The following is a 15,924-nucleotide window of genomic DNA, read 5'->3' as shown; positions in this document are numbered from 1 at the left end:
CAGCCATGTACCTACCGGGAGAAGAGGGATATGTGAGAACATCCTAATGACCACCACACTCCCTCATCACACCTAAGCATTCCCTTCCAGTTTCCATAACACCCAGAGTCCATCTATGTAGCTCCTACCACAAGTCCTGAGGACTTTCTATTCTTGAGCACCTGCTGAACCCCAGACAGTAAGCAAGGTGCTTTCACCTACACTTCTCCTGGCTTGTCTCACAAATCAGTGCTGTATGGACTGCCAGAAGCACCCTGGGAATTCACTGAGCCTCAGTTACTCCATGCTGATGGAGGACTTCCCCCCCCCATTTTTATTATTGAAAGTATTACATATTTCCCCCTTATTCCCCATTGACCCCTTCTAGCCCGCCCCCACCCCAGACCTTCCCCAAGCTGTTATCTGTATCCATGGGTTATGTATATATGCAAACAATTTATTTGGTTTATCTCTTCCCACCAAGCCACCCAATCTTGCCTTCCCTCTGAAATGGACATGAAAGCGAACTTTTAAACCACATTCTCTCTTTGTCTCCATGGAGATATGGTAAAGAAACATCTAGTGCCCCCTGGGATACTGTCCCACCTTGAAAGACAGTGGTTCTTCCAAGTCTCCCATGCAGTGCAGTTGAGAGGCTTTAGAAAACCTCGGATCTCTCCCACCCATCAGTAGCTGAGCCAAGGTCACAGAAAACTGTGAACCAACTGCCTACCTGTATTCTTTTTCTGACTTGTTGCCATAATCCTGTTAGAAGCATATTTCTGGGATTTACTTGCTCTGTAGCAGCCCAATGGAAGTGAAGAAGAGAAGTGAAATAGATATTTGGAATACAAGGTTATCATCACAACCTTTTTATAACAAATTCTGAAAGCCTCGGTGTGGTATGAAATGCCCCCTCCCTGCTTTTGTCAGCAGATCCTACATTTTATGCCTAGGACTCCTTTCTAGTCTTCCCCGGAGCCTGTCTCCTGGGAACCGCCAGCCCTCCAGGCCTCTGTTCTACCATTTGAGACATCACCTGCTCATGAAAGCTCTGAACTTCTGTTGACGCCTTTTGGGTCTCAGACTCCTCCTTCCAGGTGAGAGAGAAATTCCCTGAGTGCCATCTTCTACAAATATCAAGATGAGCTCTCCCAGGTTGCTAATTTATTTTTTCACTCACACACAGTTCCTCCCGATTTTATTATCATGGTATGAGACCTGAGGGACCAAGAACATTTTCTTTTCAATGCAAATATACTTTAAACTCATTTGGAGAAGGAAATGAAGGTTACACAAATGTTGACGGCTGATAATCTTGTCAGCCTGAGTCTTGAGGCATCAGTGCTACAGACTCTGTCCCCTAAAGGCTCATGGAAATGGCAACCTAAGTTTCCTTATGCTGCTTTCTGCCTCCATCAGGCCCCGTCCAAACTGAGAGTCTCCATGAAGTTCAGCCCAATTGGTTCCCAAATGATGAAAAAGTGGGAAAATTTCTGAATTTGGAAACTGGATGCATGAGTTTAAGTACTGGCTCTGCCATGTTTCTGCTAAATGACCTGAATACTAGACTCTAGTTTTCCCATCTGTCACAGGATGAGATGTGCCCTCCCAAGATCACTGGGTTCCTTGAGAGGAGGAACAGTTGATGTGTTACTCTGCATATTCCTTAGCACCTTTCAAATGAAGGTGTTCCAAACATAAACATGTGTGTGCAGATTCAACATATGTGTCTATTTACATACATACACATAAGTAGTTTAGCATGTGCATATATGTGCATGTATATATTTGCACATTTATATATGACTGTGTGCATGTTTATATTTGCACATGTATATATGAGTGTGTGCATGTTTATATTCATTTAAAGTAACGTTTTAAAGTAGCTTTAGAATCTAAATGGAAGAAAAGTTATCATTGCACCAGAGGCATAGTATAGGTAGTTAATGAAATAAAACACTATCTCTTACTCTTGAGTTTCCTGGAAGCCAAGGCAAAAAGGAAGGGGCACGTGGCAGGCTAGCATAGCTTCTCTTACCAGATAGAAAGAAGGTTACATATTTTTTATGAAAGATCCCATAACGGATATTTATAATATATATGACATCATATAAATATATATATTTGATGGCCCCATCCAAACATATATATGACACCACATACATATACATACATATATGTAATGTATACGTGTGTGTGTGTGTATGTGTGTGTGTGTGTGTGTGTGTGACCATATATAGGGGGCCCTGAAGAGAAACCAGCTCGTATCATAATACCAAGTTTTCTCAAACACCCCATCAATGTTACAATACAATATTAAACTAGAATTTAATGGAGCCATTTATACTCAAGGACTCTGTTTCTTGCACTATATAATGACCTTGATGCTATTAATTAATTCCATTAAATGAGATTAATGAATCTCAAGTTTCTTTCCCCTCAGAATTATTAATGAATATGCTTAGTATGGAGTCCTTCCTATTTTCTTATTGCATAGATTGGTGCTGACCATTTGACTCTCTTGAGTCTCATTCTCATTTGGATCATTTTAATGTCCTTAATATCAACTTTATAAAAATGTTTGTAAATATTAAATGAGACAATGTATAAAAAATTCCTATTATGGTTATTGAACATTGCCAGCTATCATAAACATTGCCAGCTATCATTACTAGAATATCAGATGATTTATATGAGGCAGAGTGTGGAGGTGCATGAAGGAAAAAGCAAGTAAAATCTATGGGTGCACATAAATTTTTAACCTATCAATCAAATTTGAATAGACTGTGGGCAGGATGCAGGACGCGGGAGGAGGGAATTCAGGGAAGAGAAATAAAATCAGTGAAGTCCAAATGTACAGAGATACCAAGTGACACCCTGGACCCATTGAGAAGAGAAAATTTTCAAAAGAATGTTGGGAATGTTGTACTTATAGAAAGATAGGGGAGAAGTGAGACAGTTCTTCTGCGGGCTCTTCCTAAAGGCTAAATTTTGGTCAAGTTCCATCTTTTACATTGTTCATCCCTCCAAAAACATCCCCAAGTCTTTACTATCTCAAGAAGGGTGGGTTGGCCAAAACACATCAACTTCTATATCCATCCAGTTGTCACCAAGGTTTTCTGGTTCTACATTCTAAATTTCTCTCCAATCCATATATTTTTCTCATTTTCAGTATCACCATCCTGGTCCCGAGTACAATTATCTCTTGCCTGGGAAACCCCTACAGCCTCTTTGTCTTACCAAATCCATCCTTCCTTGTCTCAAATCCATTCTCCAACAAAAAGTGTAAGTCGGTGTTATCTGTATCTTCATTTCCAGAACCAAGAAACCAAGCTGGATTTGAACCTGTGCATGTAAAATTGCTGTTCTGGTTCTATCCCCAGCCAAAGCACATGCCTGGGTTGTAGGCTCCATCCCCAGTGTGGGGAGCACAAGAGACAACTGATCAATGATTCTCTCTCATCATTGATGTTTCTGTCTCTCTCTCCTCCCTTCTACTCTGAAATCAGTACAAAGAGATTTTTTAAAAAATAAAATAAATAAAAATGCTGCCAGGCAGTCCTGTGCATTCAGTGCCATGCTTCCTGCTGAGTTATAACCCCACAAAGTGGAATCTAACTTGACTGAAACCAGCAGGCGTCCCTAACAGACTTCAAATCTCCGACACATCCATGTTTTCTTCTCTCTCCCACCACACGTGGCCAGCCTCCATCCCCCTTTCAGTCTTGAAACACCTGCTGGCCCTGCCATTAGCATCAACAAATAATGAAGAGCTGTACTAATAACAATTATCATAATAAATTGGCCTCTGATTACATCTGTCACCTGAGAATTCCAGAGACTTTACAAACATCAATTAGTAATTACAGCTCAAAGGATGCTCACAGAGAGCAGGGATCATTGAGGTCAGAGAGGAGCTGTGCAGGGAGGCATTGCAGGGCAGCTCTCACTGAGGCTGGCTTAGACCTGGGAGTCACCAGTCCCTGGTGCAAGGTCTGAACCTCTCTCCACAAGGTTCAGAAGAACCGCACTTCTGACAACCCAATTAGGGGATAATTTGTTCAGCTGTTCTCCTGCTCAGTCTTGGTGCTGTGGATGGCAAGCATAAAAAGTAGTTTGAAAAGGGAGCTTACAGACTGTGCAGTTTTCTTCTATTGGCATACAAAGACGCTGAAGTCCAGAGTGGGGAAGTGAGCACAACGATGATAATGACAATGCTGACGATGATAAAGTCCAATAATCATTTATTAAGCGCTTGCTCTGAGTCTGTGGGGGATACACGGATAACTAAAATACAGTTTCTGCTCTCAGGGAACCCAAAGTCCAGTGGGAAAGACAGATTAGGAGAGCAAATATGCACAGAAAACTGTACCAGAAACCCCATTGGTGGCATACCCAGAGTGCAGTTGGAAGCGTAGGGTGGAGGGGATGAGGGAGTGCTTGGCAAAAGTCTCATAGGAACAGTAACATTTGAGCTGCATATTGAAAGATAAGTGGGTATTTCTCAGGCAGACAACGGGGCAGAGGACTTGGTGTGTGCTGCGTAGGGAGATCCTGGGCAGAGGCCCGAAGGTTGGAAGGTTGGAAGGTTGGTTCCAGGATATAGAGAGAAGGCCAGACAGAGAGAGACAGAGACCAGATAAAAGGGGGGAGGCCCTGCATGCCATACAAATCTTGAAATTTATTTTGTTGAAGACAGAAAAAATCATCTTGTCAATGATCCTACCCTGTTTCCCCCAAAATAAGACAGTGTCTTATATTAATTTTTGCTCCCAAAGATGTGCTAGGTCTTATTTTCAGGGGATGTCTTATTTTTCCATGAAGAAGAATACGGTACACATTTATTGTTAAATGAAAATAAAGGAAATTTATTACCTGTATACGGTATGGTAGTACAGTAGTTGTCAACACAAACCAGACAAACTGAATCCTACAGTATCAAGAATTTACTCATTTATTCAATGACAATCATGTCATCATCTTCTGGAACATCATCATAACAATCCAATTCCTGAATTTCCTGGTGAATTTCTTGTGACTCCATTTCTTTCAGAATCAGTGGACCAAATCTCTCATGTTTAGCCTAGGGGGCCTTATTTTCAGGGGGATGCCTTGTATTTCACTCAGAAGAAAACCTGTAAGTAGATCTTATTTTTGGAGGATGTCTTATTTCCGGGGAAACATGGTAATATATATATGTATTACAATAATAAAACTATTCATGTGTAGTCTTTGCAACTTTCAGGCACTTGTTCAAAATTTTGTCCAACCCAGAGAGATGTGAGGAAGGTGTTGCTACTATTTTGTAGATCAGGACACTCGAATTTTTTTATTTTTTTTATTTTACAAAATTGAGAGATTCATGTGTTTTATTCCTCCTTATAGAAAAGATAGCATACTGTAGATACCTGGAAATCACTTTTTTATTCATTCATAGAAGTCTCCCTCATTTTTTATAGCTTACCTAGTATTCTATTATGTAGATACTAGAGGCCCAGTGCACAAAATTTGTGCAAGGGGGTGGGGGGTGGGGGGCATACCCTCAGCCCGGCCTACACTCTCTTCAATCCATGATATCCCTCTCACAATCCGGTACTGCTAGCTCCTAACTGCTCACCTGCCTGCCTGCCTGATCACACCTGCTGGGCTAGACATTTTATAGTAATAATTTCCCTTCTCTTATTGAAAGTGAAGTCAACATCTTCTTACGTATTTAGGAGACTTTTTATATAACTTTAATTACTTGTGTATGTTTTTTGCGCAGCTTTTTATCATGATTTTTTACCTCTTTATCCTTAATTTTTAAAAGCTATTATATATCAGGGATATTAATTACTTGTGGAATATGTTGCAATTTTATAGACTTTGCTTATAGTATTTTTGATGAGAGAGAGAGAGAGAGAGAAGAAAAGAAAAAAGGAAAGGAAAGGAAAGGTAAGGAAAGGAAAGGAAAGGAAAGGAGAAAGGAAAGGAGAAAGGAAAGGAGAAAGGAAAGGAGAAAGGAAAGGAGAAAGGAAAGGAGAAAGGAAAGGAGAAAGGAAAGGAGAAAGGAAAGGAGAAAGGAAAGGAGAAAGGAAAGGAGAAAGGAAAGGAGAAAGGAAAGGAGAAAGGAAAGGAGAAAGGAAAGGAGAAAGGAAAGGAGAAAGGAAAGGAGAAAGGAAAGGAGAAAGGAAAGGAGAAAGGAAAGGAGAAAGGAAAGGAGAAAGGAAAGGAGAAAGGAAAGGAGAAAGGAAAGGAGAAAGGAAAGGAGAAAGGAAAGGAAAGGAAAGGAAAGGAAAGGAAAGGAAAGGAAAGGAAAGGAAAGGAAAGGAAAGGAAAGGAAAGGAAAGAGGAAAGGAAGATATGGAGCCAAATGCTTGCTTTTATCCCCCCACCCCCCCACCCCGTATTGGATACAGATTTTGAGTCACAGTGAAAAAGCCTTTTCTTACACCAAGGTTATAAAGGAATTCACTCATATTTGCTTCTAGACCTTGAAAAATTTAAATTTGTTTACATTTACCTTTTTGATGTTTGGTATTTATTTTTATATATGCTATAAAATGCATATCTAATAATATATTTTTTCCCCAAATGTCTATTTAGTTGTCTTAGCAACATTTATTTAAAAAGTTCATCTTTATCCCCGATATATGAGATGCCACTTTTCTATTTTAAGTTTTTGTGTGTTCTTGGGTCTTTTTCTGGATCTTGCATTCTATTCCACCAGCCTGTTGCCTATTTACTCACTAGTCCCACACTATTGAAATTATAGAGGCTCCATGCTTTAATATCTGATAGGCCCAGTCCTTCCCTCCCCCCCCCCCCCACCACTCAGTTCTGCCTTTCATGATTTCATAGTTCTTGCATGTTCACCTTTCATACAAGCTTTAGTGTCAACCTATCCATCTCCATAAAAAGCCTATTACTAATTTTACTGGAATCACATTAAATTTATGCATTAATTAGGGTGAACTGACATCTTTAAGGTGTTGAATTATCCTAGCTGAGAGCAGAGGATATTTTTGTACTGTTTGTTCAAGTCTACATCTGTGTTTCTCAGGGATGTTGTAAAGTTCTCTTCTACAAGCTTTAGGCTTGTTGCCAAGTATTTCATCTTTGTTGCCATTGAAATTGAGATTTGCTGCCATGATATCCTTTGACTGATGATATGAATGCTGTTCATTTTGATATTAATTTTATATCCTGTTACCTTGTATTATTGATTCCCTATGGGTTTTCAGATATACTGTTAAATTATTTGCGAACAGAGATAGTTCATTTTCCAAAGTGTATGCTTCTAATTGATTTATCTTATCCACGTGCACTGATTAATCCTTCCAGTACAATATAAAGGGGGAGTGGACATAAAGGACACCCTACTCTTGTTCTTGATCTTAGTGGTCATGCCTTGCCTAGATCCCCACTAAATCAGATGCTAGTTTTAGGACTAAGATACGTATATTCTTATCATGTTATGAGAGTATCCATCAATTTCTATTTTCTTGAGTTTTGTTTAAAATCAGGAGTGGGTGTTAAAATTGTGCCCAATGCTATTTTGCATGAGTAGAGGAAGTGTAATTTTCTCCTTTGATCTATTACTATGTTATATTATAACAATGGATTTCTTTTTTATTTTTATTGATTTCTGAGAGGAAGAGATAGAAACATCAATGATGAGAGACAATTATTAATCAGATTCTCAGCAAGCCCTCAACTGGGGATCCAGCCCACAACCCGGGCATAGACCCTAATGGGAATTAAATGGTGACCTCCTGGTTCATAGATTAACACTCAGACACTGACCCACACCAGCTGGGCTTTAATAGTCTTAATAATTTTTCATGTTATAATCGTAGAATCTCACTTATAATATTTCTGCTTTATGGGACATTGCAATGCTTTCTTAATGAGCTCATCTATGGTCAATATTTGTGACTTTCAGAAGCTCATAAGAAGTTTTTCCTCTATTATCAGGCTGTAGGATTTGATATATATTCACAGATCTGATTAATTATTATAGCTCTTCTATATATTTGGCTATTTGTTTGCCACTTGATGTTAATTATACTGACAATAGTTTTCTTATTCTCTTGCATCTCCTGTAGTTTCTACTTCCTAAAAGTGATTTTTTGGGGTTTTGGTTCATAGATATTCATGGATGTTATATTTCTTGTTAATTGTGGGTTCCAGCATGAAAAAGTGTTGTTTGTTATGTTTAATGTGTTTTAAATGGCATTTTACTCTGTTTGATACCAAGATCACTACTATTGCTTTTTTTATTTTTATTTGCCATTTATAGTTCCTCTAATTTCTTTATTGTTGCCTACTTTTTTATTTACTTTATTTTAGATGTGACTTTTATAGAGAGCAGAAAGTTAGGTCTTGCTTTATGAGACAATTTGAAATCTTTTTCATTTAATTATATGAGTTAAACCTATTCACAGTTGTTGATGTGACTAATATAGTCTAACTCTGTTATATGTTGTGTATATCGTAATTTACTATTATAATTACATAATACATGCTAGGGTGTCTTATTTTTTTATTTTAAAACTAGAGGCCCGGTGCATGAAATTCATGCACAGGGTGGGGAGTGGGGCTGTCCCTCAGCCCAGCCTTCACCCTCTCCAATCTGGGACACCTCCAGGGATGTTAAACTGGGATCGGGTCTAAAGGGGCAGTCGGACATCCCTCTCACAATCTAGGACTGCTGGTTCCCAACTGCTCACCTGCCTGCCTTCCTGATTTCCCCTAACTGCTTCTGCTGCCAGCCTGATCACCCCCTAACTATTCCCATTCCAGCCTGATTGATGTCTAACCTCTTCCCTGGCAGCCTGTTTGCCCCCAACTTCCCTCCTCTGCCGGCCTGGCCACCCCTAACTGCCCTCCCCTGTAGGATTGATCACCTCCAACTTTCCTCCCTTGTAGGCTTGGTGCCTCCCAACTGCCCTCCCCTGGTGGCCATCTTGTGGTGTCCATCTTGTGTCCACATGGGAGCAGGATTTTTGACCACATGGGGACAGCCATCTTGTGTGTTGGAGTGATGGTCAATATGCATATTACTCTTTTATTAGATAGGATAGAGGCCTGGTTACAGGGGTGGGGGCCAGCTGGTTTGCCTTGAAGAGTGTCCCGGATCAGGGTGGGGGTTCCCTTGGGGTGTGGGGCAGCCTGGGCAAGGGGCCTGTGGTTGTTTGTAGCTGACCACGCCCCTTGGCGACCCAAGTGGAGGCCTTGGTATTTGGAATTTATTTACCTTTTACAATTGAAACTTTGCTGGCTCTGTGGCTGGCTGCTCCCATTTCTGTTGGGGTTCATGTGTCTTCTATAATTGAAACTTTGTAGCCTTGAGTGGAGGCCTAAGCCTGCCAGGGTGTATGGAAAGCTTGGCTTCTGTTGCTGGGGAAACCCACGCCTCTCTCAACTGCTCTGTGGCTGCAGCCATCTTGGCTGGGGTTAATTTACATACTCGCTCTGATTGGCTGGTGGGCATGGCTTGAGCAGAGTGATGGTTAATTTGAATATTACTCTTTCATAAGGTAGGATTTCTTTTGATATTTACTAGTTGAAAATTTTGCATTTTTGTTCTAGTAGTTATCTTTGTGCTTAAACTTTTCAATTCTTTTAATATGGTCTTTTCTTATTTAATTTCATCCTATTTAGTTTGTTAGCATTTTTTCCAGCATTATCTATAATAATAAAAGCACAATATGCTAATTAGATTGGACAGCCAAATGGTCTTCCGGACAAAGCCAGGGCTGCAAGGGCCAAGGCAACCACCGTGGCTGCTCGGGCCAAACCCCTTGCACGCATTTTGTGCATCATGACTCTAGTGGAGGTATAATTAACAAATAAAAACTACATACATTTAAGTAATTTGGAAAACTATAGAATGACTGTGGGATCAAGGCTCAATCTCATATTGACTCTGCAGCTCAATCTTGGGGAAGACAAAGACATGAGTTAGAGTAACTGGAAACTATGAGATCAGGGCTAACTCCTATTAAGTAGGAGAGGAGAGTAAGAATTGTGTGTATTACACAGGTAACTATTGATTCTTACCAGGTTGGCAATAATGCTTAACCTAAGTCCTCTGGATAATAAACAACAGCTATTGTAAGACCCTTAATTAGAGACATCCTCAAATTTCAGGAAGTAGTCAAAAGATAGATGTGTGGATGGATGGATAGATGGATGGATGGATAGAATTTGGCATGGTCTCAAAATGGAGATTATGAGTAAATAAGGGAATATTGATGTGACACATTACGAAAAAATAAGGTAAGTAATAGCTTACTAAAAAAAAAAAAAAAAAAAAAAAAAAGGAAAAAAAAGCTACTTTTGTGGAATGCAGTGATATGGAGTGAGAAAAGTTATCTAATGCTGTTGCAAGTATTAGAAAATAGTGTTTGCAGCCCTAAACAGTTTGGCTTGGTGGATAGAGCGTTGACCTGTGGACTGAAGGGTCCCAGGTTTGATTCTGGTCAAGGCCTCATGCCCAGGTTACAGGCTTAATCCCCAGTAGGGGGCATGCAGGAGGCAGCCAATCAATTATTATCTCTCATCATTGATGTTTCTATTTCTATCTCTATTTCCATTTCTCCCTGAAGTCAATAAAAAATAGTGTTTGCATGTTCATGAGGACAGTGAACTGAAAGAGCAGGAGTACTGCCAGTAGCTGAAACCAGACTCAACATTTGAGAACTTGAAGCAACCTTACAATGTAATGCCTACTCGGCCAAAATGGCCTTCTCTATTCCTTTCTCTGCCATTTGATTGATGGGGAAAGTGAGCACAGAGAGGGGCAATGACTTGCTTAATATTGCCCAACACTAGCAGGGCCTTGAGTAGAAGCAGGTCTGAAAAGAAGCACAATAGTGAGGTCATTATATTTTACCCCAAGGTGATATATACCTGTGTGTAGATTTGCATGTCTGGCATAGGATGTGGGTATGAATGAGGTTAAAATTATGGGGAAGCTCGACTGTCCTGGCTTAGTGATTGAACGTTGACCTATGAACCAGGAGGTTACAGTTCAATTCCTGTCCAGGGCCTATGGCCAGGTTATGAGCATTATCCCCAGTGTTGGGAGTGCAGGATCAGTGATTCTCTTTCATCATTAATGTTTCTATCTCTCGCTCCCTCTCCCTTTCTCTCTGAAATCAATAAAAATATTTTTTAATTGTTAAAACAATAAAAAAATTTTAAAATGTTGGGGAAATGAAATTGTGTTGTACTGTGGAGATAGAACTGAAAATGCGAAATGTTTTTCTCTTTCCAAAGCCTTACTCAATCCAAGCACACACACAAAAATAATACTCATTTCCTATTTATGGAACTGATTGGGGACTTTTGGCATGTGCATACTGGCCAGATTTCCCATACAATAAGATACAAAACTTCAAGCATGTTTCAGACTTGCTTGCTAACAATTCAGTCACCCAGAAGGTCAAGAGATTGACCCAGGACTTTGTTATTCTGTACTTGTGTCTAACCAACAAAGACAAATTGGTTATAGAATTAAAAGTGTCAGGAACTTGGAAGAAAGAGTACATGTCAGTGTCATGTTTGTCAGAGCCAGGGAGAGTTAAGCATAATCAGACACACACAAGATTATAGAGAATAGATTTTAAGAGATGCGTGGTGGAGGAGGTGGTGTTGGGAAATGGCCCAATTTCATGCATCAACTGTGGAAGGAAGATGATGCTAATGAGAATTCGAAAGTTCTCTCAAATGACCTAGTAGGGAAGAGAAGGTAGTAAGTAGAATAAACCATAGCAGCCACTCAGGACTCCCTTTGGCATAATACACTTTAAGCTTTATCTTTAAAGTCTAGATAGATGATAGATAGATAGATAGATAGATAGATAGATAGATAGATAGATAGTCAGAAAACAGGTCAGTGGTCACCTTTGCAGGATGAAGTGACTCAGGGGAGCATGGATAAGTTTCTGAGATGCTGGCAATGTTGGGTGTTTATATCTAGGTGCTGGCCATCGATGTGCATTTACTTGTGAGAATTTAGCAAATAGTGTTTAAGATCATTAAAACCATCTACACACACGTTATACTTCAAACTGATTGTGCAACAATTTTTAGGATTTAATATATTTCCATCAGGACTTATTTTCAATGCTTTTATCTGTCTGTACATTGTTAGAAAAATTGTCCCTCTCTTTATTCCTTATGTGTACTATTACATGTAATTGCAAAGCCCTATAATCATGTTTGTTAACAGCTTGGTAATACTCCACTGTGTGGGTAGGCCACAAATTCCTTTATCATGTCTGTAGGGCTAGATAGATATGGTGCTCATCATTGCCATGTTTATAAAAACACCAGAACCAAAATCTTTGAATATTGAAGTGATTCACTGAGAATAGATTCTTAGAGGTAAAGAGATTAGATTGATTCTCTTTAAAGTCTAGATAACATAGTTACAAATCACCCCCAACAGTGTTGGCTCATCAAACCCTTGCCCACAGTTATATTCAGCAGTCATGCATCAAATTGGCAAATTTTCTAATGTAGGATTTACAAAATATTTTTTCTTTGTCTTAATATGAAGTGGGAGGTCCTGCTGACCATCTCTGGTTTCTTAGCACCCCTCCCATGAGACTCAACTTCTCAGTGATGATCATTGTGGTACATGACGATTAGCAGATCTTCAGTTCTCTGCAGTTGTATTTCCTTAACTATCTCAGGCTTCAGTTCACTGACCTTTAACCAATGAACAAAAATGGAAGGTAAGGAGATTTAAAGAAGTTTGTTTCTTCTCCAAGCATGAAGACAACAACAACAAAAAATACTAGTTTGATCACCTTTTTCATCACTTTTAAGTTTTAACTCATTTGTGATGTAGTTTCTTTGGCATCATATGTAGAGAGTTCTACTCTATTTCTATATTTTTATCAGTTATTCTCCCTTTTCTCCATATTCCATATGTGTTCATTAAAAAAAATTTCTTGAAATATAACAAACTTCAAATATCATATGAATGCCTCAAATGAATAGTTCATATATTAACACCATAATGTGTCCTATTCTTTTCACAAATCTGCATATAAAATAAAACAATTATTCATTTTAAATAGAAACACTTTCTCTGTAAAAATAGAGAGGAAAGAAAAGACTTGTCCCCAAAACAAGTCATGTCAACCCAACCTTCTTTCTTTAAGGGAGTCCGTGGGCTGATAGATTAGAGAGATACAATAGACAGGGAATCAGTGTCTAAAGTAAATGTGACCCTATTCCCAAATTATTTTGTGGGAAAATGTAGCACTAACACCTGAGTGACAAAGCACTTGGGGAGATGAGTAACTAGTTCGATACTGGTGAACAGATGAATGCCAACCTGGAAGAAGTATTCTGGTACATGCTACAGAGCTCTACCATTGGCCTTTTACAGGTGTCTACTTCATTAGTAACCTGGATGAAGTTCGAGAAAAATTGTGCCCAAAAACTTGCAGATAGTGGAGGATATGGTGATAGGTTGTAGTAATCCAATGAGTCAAGGAAGGTGGTAGGTGTTTATGACTGTACTTGAGTTTCAGAAATACAACCACATCTGTAGATGTAGAAGCAGGCAGATACATTTTGGTTGGGGGAGGGAGGAAGAAGTTGCAAATGGTTGGCACATTCACTGTGATCGATTATAAATTAGGATGTTGCTATGCTAATAGAAGCCCTGTAGAAGTAAGGAAAGTAGAAAAAAGAAAAAAGTGAATAGCTAGGTGATCATATGTTGACAAGACCACATGGAGACTATTGCTTACTTTTATAGTCCTTTCTCACTAAGAGGGACAATTGGAGGAAGTCCTAGGATGCGTGGCTAGGATGATTCAAAGGTCTTAGACTCTTATCATATGAGAAGTTGTTGAGGAACAAGAATGTTAATGAACTGAAAGCCATATTCCAATATACAGACATCTTTCCTATGCAAACAAGAGCACACTGCCTGTGGTTTAGGGCAGCGGATGCCAACATTTAGGACCTCATGGACCACCAGTTGGTGATCACTGGTTTAGGGAACAGAATCAAGACCACTGAGGAGTCATACGTGAGTTTAATAGAAGTGACAATTTCTAGCATTCAGAGGTATGCATAGATAAAATAGACTCTGCTGTTTTAAAATAGACTCTTAGCATTTCTTCTCTATTTCTGAGTGCATGGAGGACTCCAGTAACCTCACTAAAGTTAGGCATGGCCACAGGACTAGTTCTAGCCAATGAAACCTAAGTCAAAACAGTGTTGCTTCTGATACAAAGTGTTGTATGTAAATCAAGACTCTTCAGCCTTCTCTTTCCTGCCTCAGTGAACACTGAAGCCTGGTGTTGAAGTGGAGGTGCCAGCCTTTGTCTCTGAGTGACTACAGTGATGAGAATCTCCCAAAACCACCACTCTGCCCTCCCAGACCCTGCCACACACCTACATTGGACATGTAACTTGAATAGAAACTAAAGCTTTGCTGGTTCTAGCCACTGAAGTTCATGGGTTTTATTATATTTGCGTAACCTTTTCTATCCTAGCTAACACAAGTGCCTTCAAAATGCAATGGTTCCTATGAGTAAGCATGAGCAAGGCAATCATTGTGTTCCTGAGACACACACACACACACACACACACACACACACACACACACATTTCATTCTTTATCTTTTATTTTTATTGCTAACACTACATTCAGACTATTACTGGGGGCGTAACTTAGTGCAGCGTTTTTCAACCGCTGTTCCGCGGCACACTAGAGATGTTGCCTGGTGTGCCGTAGGTGCAGACAAGACAAGAATTTTATAATTTTTCACTATTTTGTTTACTTAATATTTCATAATAAAGTAATTATAAAATACTTTCTTTGTGTTTATTTGATTCCTATTCAAGAGAATTACTTTATATATAGTCAATATAGGCACAGAGTTAAATTTTTTAACATTTTCTAATGGTGGTGTGCCTCGTGATTTTTTTCATGAAACATGTGTGCCTTTGCCCAAAAAAGGTTGAAAAACACTGACTTAGTGAACTGGAATTTTCAACTTGTTCCAGGACTTCCTGGGAGATGATCCTAATAAAATAGGCTAAGCTCATTATCTTCTGTAACTCAGCTTCATGCTCAGCAACCCCAAAAACTTATGGATGCTGTCCACAGGGGACCAGCCAAAAATGATTAGATAGTCTCTCTGCACAGATTCTATTGCCATGTAAACATACACACACAACATTATCTATGAAAACCGAGGTCCACCAGAGATGTCAGGGCCAAAGTGACTTTTTGAACATGAACTTCTCAGTTTGGATCTTAAGCATTCATATTGGCAGACTATGGCCACATGTCTATGTCGGTCTGTGATATAGATGCATTGTTTACCTATAGCAAAGTTTCCCAAAGATGCCCTCGGTTCCATTTACAAACCCATGGGTTCTTTCAGGATCCCATGTAGCTAAATCACACAGCATGCCATCATGTGTCCACTTAGTGCTGTTGTGAAAGTTGTTCTCTGGTGGGCAATATCTGATATGTTTGTACAGTGGTTTTGCCTGGGGAAGAAGCTTATGAGGTGATGGGAACCAGGATGCGAAAGGAAGGAAGTGTGTCCCTAGATTGAAAAGAAATGAAGAAATAGAATTAAAAAGAGATTCCAATACAGGGGGGAGAGAGCAAAGAGGGGAGGAATGGAAAGGACAAATTTAAAATTATAATTAAAAATGCATATTAATGTGTATATATGCAAATATATATATATGTTTTTTTTCTTTATATAGCAAACCAAACCCACAACTAATTAACTAGAGCCTTACTTTTGTTGTTCACAGGAGACCAAAATCAACTGTGTTCGTCTTGCTACGAAAGGTATGTTGGCATGTTCTTGTCTGTCTTCAGCCATTCTTTAGTCACTTAACTATTCCTCCTACTAGCCACACAGGGAGAGTGTAGGCAACAATGATGAGAAAGAATTGTTATAT

General features: G+C 39.3%; 1 protein-coding gene across 18 annotated transcripts in view; it reads left to right on the top strand.

Moving 5' to 3' along the window:
- The window catches only part of PTPRT (protein tyrosine phosphatase receptor type T), an 856,519-nt gene that overhangs the window by 673,469 nt on the left and 167,126 nt on the right, over window positions 1–15,924 (top strand). For all 18 annotated transcript variants that reach the window (XM_084887522.1, XM_084887521.1, XM_084887516.1 and 15 more), the window contains one exon: window positions 15,775–15,811. In XM_084887522.1, the coding sequence (XP_084743648.1) occupies window positions 15,775–15,811 (37 nt within the window). The remainder of the gene's footprint in view (window positions 1–15,774; window positions 15,812–15,924) is intronic.

The sequence above is a fragment of the Pipistrellus hanaki genome (genome assembly GCF_964339955.1).
Source record: "Pipistrellus hanaki genome assembly, chromosome: 6".
Taxonomy (NCBI): Eukaryota; Metazoa; Chordata; class Mammalia; order Chiroptera; family Vespertilionidae; genus Pipistrellus; species Pipistrellus hanaki.
This window is presented reverse-complemented; position numbering and strand designations above follow the sequence as displayed.